The following is a 13956-nucleotide window of genomic DNA, read 5'->3' as shown; positions in this document are numbered from 1 at the left end:
CGGCAAAACACCCTGATTGATCCTCCGTGAACGTGTTGTGGTGACTGTATTTCTATCGTTGCCTTAGGCTAGGCCGATTTTTAAGAGAGGGAGCTCTTGGTAGAGGCTATGATGTTTTGGTGGTAGTTCTCTATGCTGGTTTTATGAGGCGCTCAAAGAATTTTTCTTTTTCCCCCCTTTTTAAAAATTTTATTTTTATACTTTTTTACAGTGCACAAAGCTCAATAAAACATAGCCATAACAGGGAGATATAGATTACAGCAAGAAAATAATTGGAAACATTGGAAGAGTACACTTTTTCTAACGCCAGTGTAGGATTACGAACAAGAATCTTGTTTTTGGCTCCCTTTAAAGGCTAGTGGATTTAGGCTACAGTCCCAAAGACACTTTCCTGGGAGTAAGCCAGGGATTTAACATGGGATTTACTTCTTAGTAGCAAGGTTTAGATCTCTACTTCATTGTGACAGACTTTCGTGGGATTCAGTCCACAAAAAAAGGCTGCTACGGTAAAATGTGGGGAGTCCTAGCAGCTTTTACTGCAACAGAGTAACGGGGCTACCCTTCTGCGTGTCCTTATCTGTAGCAGCGGGCTGGAGCCTACAGGAGTGGGATCGAAGTTTCTAAAGGATAGGGGGCATTAGTATATAAAAAAAGACCACAGAACTCCTACACAATTGTACGATCCAATTGTTATTATTAGTTTATTCTCTTTTTTAGCTGTGAAGGTTCGTAACCCCTGGAGAGAGGAGCAAGCGAAAGGCACGCTGCGCCTTTAAAATTTGCCCGCACTCCTTCCAGCGGTGCTAATCAGCGTCAACGAAGCCAGCGGCTGCCAGAAGTTTATGTCATTTCCTCTACGGAGGGGGAATGTCTCTGCTCTCTTTCCGTCGTATCCGGTTTGGTCTTCCGTAGACCCCGGATGTTGATGCCTTCACGGTGGTGCTTCGGGAGCTCGGGTAGCTGCAAGAGTGTCGGCGTAAGGATTTCGGTGGGGTGGTGGGCATCGTTTTGACCGCCCGCGTGTGTCTGCGCGTGTGGGGGTAACTGCATATTGGGATTGCGTGCTGTGCATGGCCTGTGGGGATCACGGAGAGCCCACTTGGAGGGGAGAAAATGGGGACTCTTAATGTTCCTTGGAACTGCTGAGCTGTGCCCTCAGGCTCGTTCCCATCTTGGACTCCTCTGTGAGAAAGGCTGGAGCCTTGGGGAGCTTTCTAGGAAGAGGGACGGGTTTGATAGCGATTGGTGGGTGTGCGTTAGAGTTGATTTGCATATGTAAACGAGACGGCTCGATGTACAAGACTGTTGAGTCCTTATGCGGGTGAAGGAAAGCTGGAAAGCTTGCCTGGGTTTTGATAAGGGGAGGCGTGATAGTAGGGGGCTGCTGGTTCTCTCCTGTAGCTACTTTGTTTTAGAGGAAGAGCTGTGGCTCAGTGAAGGACCCCCTCCTTTGCATGCAGAAGGTCCCCAGGTTCAATCCCTCGCATCTCCCAAGTAATAATAACAATAACTATCATTAATAATAATAGGATCAGGCAGTAGGTGACGTGAAAGACCCTGAGTAGACAAGACTGACCTTGCTGGACCTATGGTCTGTATAAGGCAGTTTCATGTGTATGTCTCGGCAGTCCAGTTCTTAACTTCCTTTCATTCTCCCTGTTGGCAGGTTTTCAGCAGGAGATAAGTAACACTGATGGTTCTTCTGTAGCTGATTAATTTCTGCCTGCCAAGCAGCTGTCAAAAGGTGCAGCAGCAGGATCAGTCTTATGTTTTGTCATTCTGTTTGGGTAGCCTTTCGTTATTTGTTCCTTTAGTAAAATAATCTACAATTTCAAAGATTGAAACATACAAAATACTGTCAAGCCCCATCTACAACCCTCCCAAAAGCCTGCAGCTTCAACCCAGTTAAGTAAGATGACCTCAAAGCACCTGCCATAGACACTTCCCAATTCACCTCTTCAGGGGCCCCTTCCACAAGGTGGGAGCCACTGTAAAGAAGGAACAGACCTTCGTAGGCACTGAATGAGCCAGCTTCAGTGCAGAAACATCTAGAACACGGCAACCATTTGCCATAGCTGGTGCACAGTCATTACAGTGATTTAAATTTGATTGGGTTCCATCTTGGGTAGAAGGGGGGAACAGAAATCATTTTTTAAAAGTGATCAGTAACCAGTTCAGTTGTGTTGGAACTTCTGGTATACAAGACAGTTAAGTGACGCCGATACACCTCTCCTGTTTGCCACTGTGATCTGTAAAGATGGAGTGAGCAGCAGTGTGTTTACAAACTTTCTCTTAACATGTGCAGAGCAGAGATAAGGGCGTTATCAGTTGCAGAGCCAGACTTCAGCTGAAGTCTGCAGACGGTCAAAAGCCATCTTGATAGCTGGCTCCTGAGTGTTGTGCATTCTGGAGATGAGTCTATAGGCTGTCCTCCTATCCACCTGTTAATCTGTGTTGATTCTCCCAGGGCTAGAATGTCCAAACGTAAGGTGACCTTTGAGGATCAAGGCAATGAAGATGAAGAGGAAATGAGTTTGTCAAAGAAGAAGGTGAGAGATGAGTTTCAGAAACTGTGTGCGCGTGAAAGAGGGAAACACTTGGGAAACTAACTCCAAGTGTTAGTGATTAACACTTGGAATTCACTGCCACAGGAAGTGGTGGCGGCTACAAGCATGGACGGCTTCAAAAGGGAATTAGATAAGCATATGGAGCAGAGGTCCATCAGTGGCTATTAGCCACAAGGTATAGATAGGGACTCTGGGGCAAGTGATGCTCTGTCATCTTGGTGCTTGGGGGGGTCAACAGTGGGAGGGCTTTTAATGTCCTGGCCCCACTGGTGGACCTCCTGATGGCACTGGTATTTCTGGCCACTGTGTGATACAGAGTGTTGGACTGGATGGGCCTTTGGCCTGATCCAACATTGGCATCCCTTATGTTCTTAACACCTCTTTCGTTCCTCCCTCTCCCTGACCTTGGTCCCCAGGAGACAAAGTTGGCATGGAACAAGTCATACCATTTTTGTTATACAAAACCTGGAAGACTATTTATTTGAGTCTATACTTGAAGGACTTTGTTCTTCGGTACTTTCTAGTCTGCTACTTAAGATGCTCCTTGCAAAAGGGGAGGTTTGTGGTGACCACAGACAGGGCTTTTTCAGTGGTGGCACCTTGCCTGTGAAATGCACTCTTCCCTTTGAGGTTTGCTCACCACCTACCCTGCTCTCTTTTGGGTGCCAGGCCAAAACATTTCACCAAGGCTTTTATTGAAGGGGTTTGATGTTTTAAAAATTGGTTTTACAGTTTTATCCTGAGGACTGTTTTATGAGAATTGTCTTGAGCTGCGAAGTGTTTTATGCTGTCTGTATACTCTGGCAGGGTTTTAATGGCTTGTTATTTTAAAAAAACAATTTTGATGCTGTCTTGTTGTGTTTTACTTTGTAAGCTACCTCTGGAGATGCAACATATACATTTTTGACTTAGGGCAGCTTACCAGCAGAGTAACGGCTAAAGAAGCCAGAAACTACTGATGTTTCTGCACCTTTGTCTCCTATGTAGCTAGTGGAACCTGCAGTTGGAGGGCCGGGCAGCCGCTTTAAGGGCAAGCACTCATTGGACAGCGATGAGGAAGATGATGATGATGAGGATGACGATGAAGGGCGAGGCAGTAAATATGATATTCTTGCATCAGACGACGTGGAGGGTAAGTGCAGGTTTGGGACTGAGGGCTAGAATTGCAAGTTTTGGTGTCAGAATTCAACATTCTGAGATCCTTGCCTTTTTTTTTTTAATTCTCACTTAAATCATCATGTTTCTGACCCTTATGGCTGTTAAAGTAAGAGTGGGGGTTCCGTTTCGGTTTATTGTTACAGTCCCTAGACCAGTTGTGAAGAGTGGGGCTTGTGTTTGGGATGCCAGCAGTGTGGGTATGGTTGCTTGAGGGGGGAAGAGAGCAATTTAAGGGCTGTTGTGATACTTAGAAAACAACTGTGGGCAAACCCTTTCCCCAAATCCTTGAAAAGTAGTCCACTGCACACTTTTTATGTAAGGAGATGCCTGGGTGTGACACTTGGTGGTGCGAAAGGATTCATCGTCACACATTCCTCCTAGCTCATTGATTAAAATGCTAAACGTGCGGAACTGTTGAGTTATAGGAAAGTGGTAAAAAATTTCCCTTCTCACCTGCCCTTGCAGGACAGGAATCCGCCACCATCGACTACGAAGACGGCGTCCGGATCACCCCGTTCAATTTGCAGGAGGAGATGGAAGAAGGCCATTTTGACTCAGAGGGCAACTACTTCTTGAATAAGGAGGCCATGATTCGGGACAACTGGCTGGACAACATCGATTGGGTAAGACCTCCTGTCTAGCCTGTGTGGAGGCCTGTTGGAATGAAGGATCTCTGCTACCCCAAGGCCCTTGAAATTTCCTGTGCTCATCACGTAGAGAAGATGTTGCAAATGAGGCTGTGTGGATTCCCAGATTGCAGCATGTAAGTGCAGGGATTTGCATTTGCTGCAGGACAGGAGCACCTGGTGTTTGCGTAGACGAGCATAGCTGCATCAGTAGGTCCAGATCCGCATTCTGTAAGTTTTGAAAAGTATCTTGCTTCCTTCCCCACACACACACCTTTAATTCGTTGCTCTTTTTTTCCCACCAGGTCAAAATAAAGGAACAGCCTCCTGGTCGGAAGAAGGCACCTCGAGATTCTGCGGAGGATGACGAGGAAGAGGATGATGATGATGACAGCCTCGAGGTTGGCCAGACCCCTTTGGACAAGAGGCAGCTGCTTGAAGGGATGGTGGATTTAGTGCAGCCCGGCGAGACGGTGGCAAGAGCCATCCAGAGGCTTGGCGACAAGGGTGGGACCAAGAGCACCGGCCGCCAGCGGAGGCCCTGGAGCCGCCTGAAGGCAGAGGAGGCGGAACCGGTGGAGGAGGGCGATCCCCAGAAGCTGGGGTCCCCCGAGCGGAAAGAGCAGCTGGAGCGCTTGTCGGGGCTAGCTGACCAGATGGTGGCACGAGGGGTCTACGAGATCTACCAGGAGACCCGGGAGAAGCTGGCTCTGAGGCTCCGGGCACTGGATCATCCTCCGGTGGCACCTTCTGCTCCCGAACCCGAACTAGACATGTTTGCGGAGGATATCGATGAAACAAAGCTGGGGGAGAAGACAGCAGTGGGTGAGAGGACAGGGCGGGAAGGCTGATGGCTTGCCTGGTTATGGGGAGGGGGAGGAATGGGGGAGCCTTAGAGCTGAAACATGTGATCGGGAGAACCGCATGGGGAAGCTCCTTGCTGAGCCCGTACCACTTCAGACTGCTGGCGGGGGAGTCAAGCTGGAATGTTTTTTGCAGCACCTAGAAGAGGAGGAGGTTGGGGAGAAGAATTCAGGTGTGGCATTCTCCCCAATAGGCTGTGTCTCTCTGTGTAAAGAGGCTGGAGGAAGACACCGGGACCTGTCCACCAACCCCTCCCCCCCCATGTTGTCTGAAGTAGTTCGGCCCAGCAACTGCGATTCTCCCGATGGAATGTTCCAGCTCTTTGTCGTTGGGTTTTCAGTGCAGTCGGCAACCTGACATGATAATGTTCTTCAGCAGCGGGACGTGAGGCGCAGCAGCCGGGCAGTGACGACGTTATCTCTGAGGTGATGTGGGAATATAAATGGGAGAACACAAACACATCTGAACTCTATGGCCCCTTTAGCAGTTCCCAGATGCAGGTAAGCGCTGAAAGGGGCAGATGAGCCGCTATGAGTTCTCTTGCGCTTTGCCTCTTCCCCTCTCTCGTGTTATATTTATGGTCCCAGTTGCTTCAATGATCTTCCTGTGTGTCCTTACGCTCCCTCCCGCCCCTCCACTTTTGCCATTCTGTCAGTCCTCTTCCCCTTTTGCTCCTCCACCCTTTGGCCGGCTGTTTATTCTGCTCTTGCTTGTTCTGTCTAATTTGCCACCTTTATGTGCATTCATGCCTCTCATCCCCTGTGATCCCTTTTATCTGTTTGTTGTTGTTGTTGGTGTGATGCTGTATTTTATTTATTGTATGGCAGAGTTACACACAGGAAGCGTATAGTATAACCAAAAGGATGCGATGGGTGTGCAGACCAATTGGGCAGTCCTTCTAAATACTAATATCTAAAATTTTCGATCCACTCAATCGCAGCTGGGGACAGTTCAAAGAACTCCGTCACAACACCCTGGAAAGCACGATGCTCACATTCCTGTGACAGACGGAAAATAGTTTGGCAGGCTACGCCATAGTCACATTTGGGCCCTGGTATTTCGCCTCATGTGATGCTGTCATTGCACAGTTTATGGGGGTGGCACATGCCTTCATGGCCTGCCACAGCCCTCCTCGCAGTGGCCACTTGCCAGTTGGCGCCAAAGATTCTTTAACAGTAATACGATCCATTGCCCCAGGAGTAACTGGGGTTTTTGGCACTGAAGGCTTTTGATGGGTATTGCCACTGTCCTCACTGGCTTCCCTAGATGACTTGGACTGTGTGTATCTTAGATGTTTTTCACAAAAGGACAGGCGTGTGTACTTCTCCTGTTGCAGTGGCAATAATGCACAGTGGCCATACTGTTTCAGCACAGCAGGCTTCCCCCATAGTTTAAGGCAGAGAGTGAACAGCGTTCTACCGATAAACCATTACATTAATATACGAATCAGGTTCTTTGAATTACCAACTGTCATTAAAAAGTCTTTAGCTTCTTTCCTTGTGGAGTATGCCTCCCCCCCCCTTATAGCTCCTCAACAAAAGGGGCTGGAGGCTGACTTTAAAATGAAAGCTGAGAATTCAGGGAACCTGATATACATATATATCAGTGTAATGCTATTCCGTTGTGAAAGTAAAAGGCCTTGGTGACAGGGAGAGGAAATGGCTGTTTGGGCAAAATGGCTGCTGTTAAGGGCAAGACCAGTAAAATCCAGACTTTTGGACATGGATTTTGGCACCCATCTAGGCTTTTCTGTGATCTTTCCCAAAATTTTGGAACAAAGCAGGCTTAGGAAAGATCAGGGCAAAGATGGTGAAACTCCAGGAGGTGCACAAACACACTGCAATGCTGTGAGAAGTCGGGGAAAAACACTTCTTAGCAGCATCAAACATGCAACACCCCCCATAGAGCTAGTCTCTTACTCGGCTTCCACTGCAGTTGCAAAGGTGGACAGTGGGGCAGGATTTAACAAGACAAATTGTATCTCAAGTTTGAAACATAGAGAGGAAAAGACTAGAGTGTCACACAGAAATGAAGCCCTTGTTGGCTAAGATTGAACTGGTTTTCCACTCTGACTTTCATCATAGGGATGACTGGGTACTGCTCTATGCCATAAAGAATTGTGGCCAATAGTGACTTTTGATTTTATTGCAAGTTTAGTCTGTGTCTCTTTCTAGAGTGATTTTCCCAGGAAGCTACTGATTTCGAATTATTGTTCAGTTTTAATGTTCATTGTTTGGTTAGCTTCTTATATATGTTAGTATCTTTTACTGGCTTTAGCTTTTCACTTGTGTGTGTGTGTGTGTATATTTGTGGCTGTCATTCTTGGGTCCTTTCTGCAGTTGGATCTCATCCCTGGTTTTTATCAGAGTTCAACTCGCGACACAATACCTTGCATTTATCCCTGGTTATAACAGCATCCGTTTATCCCGGGACAAGTGGGCGGGTGAAACCGGGGCGACCTCAATGTAATGTGGAAACAAAAAATACCCTGAGATAATTACAGGGGTGAGCTCAAGTGTAGTGTAAGATGTAAGTTCGGGGACAAGGTTGACCCAGGATGTAAGGTCTAATGCGGAAAGGACCTTGGTTTACAAGCCAGAGGTGTGAGTCCTAGTAATGGTTGAATTAATCCCCATCTTTAACACTTTTTAAACCCCACCCCCAAATTCTTTCATCATTTCTCCCCTCCCCGCCACCATTTCCATTGAATATTCTTCTGTTGTACATTCCTCCAGGACTGGGTGTCCCAGGGCTATTTCCCCGATGGCGTCTACTGCCGGAAGGTGGAGAACGCTGGTGGTCAGTTCTACAATTCCAAACGCGTTGATTTTGACCTCTACACGTGATTGGAATCCGAGTCCCGCCCCAAGGAGCGTGAGGGGTGTAACTCAGCACGGCAGCAGCCGGGAAGAACTTGCTGAACTTTTGGGGGGTGGGGAAAGGGGTGTGTGCGTGTGCGTGATGGTATGTTTCTGGAGGGGGGACGAGGTTTGACTTCTCATCTGTCTCCAGTTTTGTGAAAAATAAAAGAACCCCAACATTAAATTGTGCTCGATGGGTCATTCGCATCTGCCATTTCCCTGCCTGTGAGCTGTACTGAAAATAGGATATCGGTGGCTACTTGTGTTCCCTGGCTGCGATGTATGACATTCAGTAGCTGCTTCTCTTCTTCTCCCTCCTACTTCCAGCATAATCTTCCTTGGCACGTGGAGGAGAGAGCAAGAGAGAAGCGTGCGTGTGTGTGTGGGAGTACAGGTTTGCCCTTCCAGCAGACCCAGTAGCTTCGTGGCAGAACTAGTCGCGGAATTGGCAGCACAAGCAAGTGACTGACTGTTCGACCATCTTCTGCAGTGTGGGGCAGAGGAATTCTGACTTCAGATTTACGGTGCTTCAGATTTGTAGACCTGCTTTTGCATGCAGAGAAGAGAGCTTATCGGGGGGAGGGGGCTGCCTCCAGCCCCCATTACACAGATTATTCCCTTAGGCTGTACCTCCAAAGAGTCCCGTTCCCCTCCTTTTCACTGTCAAATGCTGCTCCCAGGTGCAGGAAGCAGCCACAGAATGGGATCCTGAGGCAAGCCCATCTTTGGCCAAATTCTTTGGAGGCCCCCCCCCTTTCCCAGTCTTCTCTCATGATAATGATCTGTTAGCCACCTACTCTCTTAAAGGTAAAGGTTCCCTTGCTCGAAAGCCAGTCGAATCCGACTCTAGGGTTGCGGTGCTCATCTCTGTTTCCAAGCCGAAGAGCCAGCGCTGTCCGAAGACGTTTCCGTGGTCGTGTGGCCGGCGTGACTAAACACCAAGGCGCACGGAACGCTGTTACCTTCCCACTGAAGTGGTACCTATTTATCTCCTTGCAATTTCTTGCTTTCGAACTGCTAGGTTGGCAGGAGCTGGAACTAGAGATGGGAGCTCACTGCATCATGCGGCACCCGGGTCTCGAACTGCTGAACTACCGACCTTCCACAGCCTGCAGTTCAGCGTCTTAACCACTTGAGCCACCGCAGCTCCTACGCTCTTAGGCTAGCGGTATTTGAGATCCTACTGTACGCATGTTCACTAGTGGTTTAAAGCTTGCAATATGTGCTGTCCATGGCTTGTGAAACAAGAGAAATGTTATCGGTATAGACATGAAGGTTTGGAAAATATCAAAGGACAGTACTTGTAAAAAAGAAATCGAAATATAAAATGGAGACATGAAGCTGCCTAATCAGACCGTTGGCCCATCCATGGTCAATACTATCTCCTTAGACTGGCAGTAGCTCTTCAGGGTCTCCGGATACAGGTCTTTCACATCACCGACCGCCTGGTCCTTTCAGCTGGGCACTGGAGCTGGGACCTTCTGCCTGCCAAGCAGATGCTCTGCCACTGAGCCCTTCCCCCTTCCCCGGCGAAGTGATCTTAACACACAGCATTGCCTGCTTCAGGGGCAGTCTTTCAGGTGTGGGAAACAGGAAGGGAGCCAAAGAAAACCAAGGAGGTAGATGACCGCAAAGCAACGTACGGAAGCCCCTTTTAAAACCACTGCAGTTTGGAGAGGAACGAGGAGCCGAGAGCTCCATGTGGAGGCAGCTGTGGTCTCACGCTGGACTGAGGAACAGAATCTCCGTGTCCTGCCGCTGTAGTTTGTACTTCCTCTAGAAGTGGAAGCTGAGGCTTGGGAAACAGCAAAGGAAGGAGCTTTGTCTCTTGAACGCTTATACCCCCAAAATCTCATTGGTCTCTGAGGTGGTACTGGATTCAAATCTAGCAACAAAGGAGGAGCTGGACCTGTTCCTGGTCTCTTATCCAGCAGTAGATTAATACTAATTAAAGAGGAGGGATTTTTACTGATTCTGGTCTCCCACTAGAGATGACAATAAGTTCCTCATGCTGTTCCCAGGGAATTTCCTGTCCCCTGGGAGCAGCCATTTCAGGCTGCGCTATGTTAGTGGTGGTGAGAGCAACTTTTGCGGGCAACTTGGGAATCTTGAGAGGGGTTGGCGAGTGCCACTCCAGAATGGCTGCCGCAGGAAGTGGAACCAAACAGAATAACTCCCTCCTCACACCATCTGGGAAGGAGGAAATCCTGAAGTGGGAACCACACACTGGCAAAGGAAAACCCAGGTGCTTACCCGTCCTCCTGATCCTCCAGCGGCTGTCTGTTATTCCAGTCATGGGAAACCGTTTCATTTGAATGAGGGCAGCTAAATAATCAGCCCTGCCTTATAGTGGCTCTGTCCACTTTCTGATAAGCTCAGTGGTGCTGGGAAGAAATATATTTTTCACTTTGAATTTTAAAAAAGTTTGTGTCTCTTGGCAGTGAACAGGCAGGAGGGGGGGAGAACATAAAAACATAAGAGACGGCAATGTTGGATCAGGCCAAAGGCCCATCCAGTCCAACACTCTGTGTCACACAGTGGCCAGAAATACCAGGTGCCATCAGGAGGTCCACTAGTGGGGCCAAGACATTAGAAGCCCTCCCACTGTTGCCCCCCCAAGCACCAAGAAGACAGAGCATCACTTGCCCCAGAGTCCCTATCTATACCTTGTGGCTAATAGCCACTGATGGACCTCTGCTCCATATGCTTATCTAATTCCCTTTTGAAGCCGTCCATGCTTGTAGCCGCCACCACTTCCTGTGGGAGTGAATTCCAAGTGTTAATCACTCTTTGGGTGAAGAAGTACTTCCTTTTATCCGTTCTAACCCGACCGCTCAGCAGTTTCATGGAGTGCCCATGAGTTCCTGTATTGTGAGAAAGGGAGAAAAGTACCTCTTTCTCTACATGCTTTACACCCTCACCTCAGCCACCCTTTTAGAAATGCTCGTAGGTCTAGAAAGAGACAATAGGATGGTCAAGCCTCCCAAGTAGGGAACAGAGGCTTGGGGGAATTAAGTACTAGAAAGACTTAATGTCTCTGAACATGGTTCTTTTTAGCTTTTTTGGCCAACTGCCATTGACCAGCCTTTCCCCAATTTGTCTATTGCATAACAAGTGTTTCTAGCATAAACTTAACAACAATGAGAGACACTTCAGTGGCGGACTTCTGCTTTTTGCCGGTACTTGTGCATTTTGGGGAAAGAGGGTGGGTAACCATCCTTCACCACTAACAAAAGTTCTGATACCTTTTTGTTAAAGATGGCTTTTGCCGTCCGCCTGTGTATCAGCACCTTTGCCTGTCAAGCTAACGTAACATCCTCTAGCGCTGTGTGTTGGGTGTGTTTCGTCTGAGGATGCAAATGACCAAATAAAGCAGAAGCATAGAAGAGGAGAAAGGATACAGGAGGAGGGCGACGACGTGAGTGTGGCAATCCTAGGAAATGACTTGTAGAGGCGCCGAGTCCTGCAACCGACAGCAGATATCCCTAGAGAGTTGAAGCAACTGGATGGAGCCCACCACCAAAATGAAGCTGATTCTCAAAGCTGCACTCCTCCTCTACAGTGCCTGGGGTAGGTGAACTACTTGGGCTTGGGGGGGGGGCAGACAGTAGAAGAGTTGCCAACTGCTTGGGAGAGGGAATTACTCCTCTGCTTGATACAGTAGCTGAGGCTTGAGGAATCTTGGAACACATTAGAGAGAAGCAGGGCTATTTTTGGGCAGGAACGCACAGGAACGGAGTTCCGGCTGGCTCCCGAGTTGGCCCCACCCAGCAGGAACTCATTAGCATAACAGGCCACACCCAACAGCAGAAACTCATTAGGACTGGCTACATTAGAGGTGTGTGGCCTAACATGGAAAGAAGTTCCTGCTATCAAAAAGCCCTGGGTTTTGAGCACAAACAAGGTAAACAGAATAAGAAGCAGAAGGTGAGTGTGTCTGGATGACACACTTCTGCGAACATGGGGTGTGTGGCCTAATATGCTAATGAGCTGTGCTGTCAGGGGTGTGTCCTAATAAGCAAATGAATTTCTACTGTTGGGTGTGGCCTTTCATGCTAATGAGTTCCTGCTGGGCTTTTTCTACAAAAAAAGCCCTGGACAGAAGCAAACCGGACTAGTTTTGAACACGCGTGGGCAAGGATGGGCTCAAAAATGTATGGCCTGTAGTCAAGGATAAGGGGAAGCTGACTCAGCAGTGGGTAGCCTGGATTTAGGCCAGCAACAGGATTTTGGAGAATCGGGAAAAGGCGGCGGCGGGGGGAGACATGGAAGAAGGAGCTTTGCAGAGGGACCAGACCCATTGAGAGAGGGTTTGTATTTGTTTTGAACTTAGACTTTTAAAACTTTTTAACGGTGGCTGGCGATTTAAATGGTTTCCAAATACAAATAAATCCTTTAGTCCACTCCTGTGATTAGGGTTGCCAGCTCCGGGTTGGGAGATACCTGGAGATTTTGTGGGTGGGGCCTGAGGAGGGCAGGGTTTGGGGAGGGGTGGGGCTTCAGTGGGCTGTAAGGCCACAGAGTCCTCCTGCCAGAGCAGCCATTTTCTCCAGGTGAAGTGATCTCCATCACCTGGAGATCAGTTGTTAGAGCGGGAGATCTCCACCAGTGTTCCCTCTAAGCTGAGTTAGTGTGAGCTAGCTCACAGTTTTCTAGCCTCCGGCTCACACATTTTTGTCTTAGCTCAGGAAGAACAGCTCCAGAGCAAACGAATTTCATACGGTTGCCAAATCGCTCCCTCACAGTTTTACTGCCAGCAGCTCACAAAGTAGAATTTTTGCTCACAAGACTCCACAGCTTAGAGGGAACATTGATCTCTACCCCCTGCCTGGAGGTGGACTAGCCTACTTGGGATCAAAGCCCTTGGCATACATTGTTTTAAAATTTTCTTTATTCGGTTTATGACTCGCCCACCCCTGCTACCGCAGGGCTCAGGGCAATGACATTTCAATAGTAACAATAACAATAAATTAATTAAAACAATTATTTACTAATCTAGTACTAATCATTATTAATCATAACAAAGCAGATGGCGCATAACCGTACAGCTGACGTTATCAGGGGAAAATCCGGTGGCATCACAACTGGGGAGAGGCAGGAAAAGAGGGGGACAAGTCGGATGATCCTGTCAGAAATCCTTAACAGCAGCTCTGCGAGTTGGAATGATCTGATTGTCCCCGTACTGCAGAAAGGGAAAAGCGGAAACTGATAATACTGGGGCTGAGGTAACATGTTAGGGGGGAACTTTCCAGTTTATATTCTTTGTCCCTCCCCCTTCCAAAAAAAGGCTACACTCAAGAACATAGAAAAAAGTCATGTGGGATGAAGACCTCAGTAAGGAGGAGGTCCAGCCAGAAGGCTGGCTGGATCCAACCCACAGTTTGGTGTAGTGGTTAGGAACGCAGACTCTAATCGGGGAAAACCTGGTTTGATTCCTCATGCCTCCACATGCAGCTGCTGGTGTGACCTTGGGTCAGTCACAAGTTCTTTCAGAGCTGTTCTCTCAAGGGCAGTTCTCGGGAGAGCACTCTCAGTCCCACAGGTTGCCTGTTCTGGGGAGGGGAAGGGATTGTAAACCGCTCTGAGACTCCTTCGGGTAGTGAAAGGCGGGTATAAATCCAATCTCTTCTTCTTCCCCACTTCTTTACTTCCTATATCCTACCTTTCTGTTCAGTCAGGGCCAGGAAGGCCTGACAACACCCCTGTGAGGTAGGCTAAGGTGAGAGTGAGTGACTGGCCCAAGGTCACCCGTTGAGCTTTATGGCAGAGTACAGATTTGAATCTGTATCTCCCCAGTTATAGACTGCCAGTCTAATTGCTGCATCACACTGGTGCCTTATTATTAACACATGCAAATATAAACTGGGAGGTTCTTAGACA

At 48.2% G+C, this 13956-nt stretch overlaps 2 protein-coding genes across 5 annotated transcripts in view; both read left to right on the top strand.

The window, feature by feature from the left end:
• Positions 1–878: 878 nt before the first annotated feature.
• On the top strand, positions 879–8248 carry CD2BP2 (CD2 (cytoplasmic tail) binding protein 2). Of its 4 annotated transcripts, none has more exons than XM_015406379.1 (7): positions 882–976; positions 2468–2549; positions 3555–3699; positions 4191–4348; positions 4657–5176; positions 5591–5715; positions 7951–8248. In XM_015406379.1, exons 2-7 carry the CDS (start codon positions 2475–2477, stop codon positions 8059–8061), a joined length of 1134 nt encoding a protein of 377 aa, XP_015261865.1. In that variant the 5' UTR covers positions 882–976; positions 2468–2474; the 3' UTR covers positions 8062–8248. The 4 variants fall into 4 exon arrangements, with proteins under 4 accessions (XP_015261868.1, XP_015261865.1, XP_015261866.1 ...); XM_015406380.1 differs by having other exon boundaries at positions 886–956; XM_015406381.1 differs by lacking the exon at positions 882–976 and adding an exon at positions 987–1040.
• Positions 8249–11576: 3328 nt separating this feature from the next.
• LOC107106258 (integrin alpha-X-like) overlaps positions 11577–13956 on the top strand; it is a 40257-nt gene continuing 37877 nt past the window's right edge. The window contains exon 1 of the mRNA XM_015406376.1: positions 11577–11646. Within this exon, the coding sequence (XP_015261862.1) occupies positions 11583–11646 (64 nt within the window). The 5' untranslated portion in view covers positions 11577–11582. The remainder of the gene's footprint in view (positions 11647–13956) is intronic.

This window comes from Gekko japonicus, unplaced genomic scaffold (assembly GCF_001447785.1).
Source record: "Gekko japonicus isolate JY-2015 unplaced genomic scaffold, Gekko_japonicus_V1.1 scaffold2698, whole genome shotgun sequence".
NCBI classification, from domain to species: domain Eukaryota; kingdom Metazoa; phylum Chordata; class Lepidosauria; order Squamata; family Gekkonidae; genus Gekko; species Gekko japonicus.
The sequence above is the reverse complement of the archived record's forward strand: the minus strand, read 5'-3'. Positions and strand labels throughout refer to the sequence as shown.

Coding starts and splice junctions, on each gene's coding strand:
- CD2BP2 (XM_015406379.1), top strand. CDS start 2,475: ATGTCCAAACGTAAGGTGACCTTTGAGGATCAAGGCAATGAAGATGAA. Junction 2,550..3,554: donor TGAGTTTGTCAAAGAAGAAG/GTGAGAGATGAG, acceptor TCTCCTATGTAG/CTAGTGGAACCTGCAGTTGG. Junction 5,716..7,950: donor TTAGCAGTTCCCAGATGCAG/GTAAGCGCTGAA, acceptor ACATTCCTCCAG/GACTGGGTGTCCCAGGGCTA.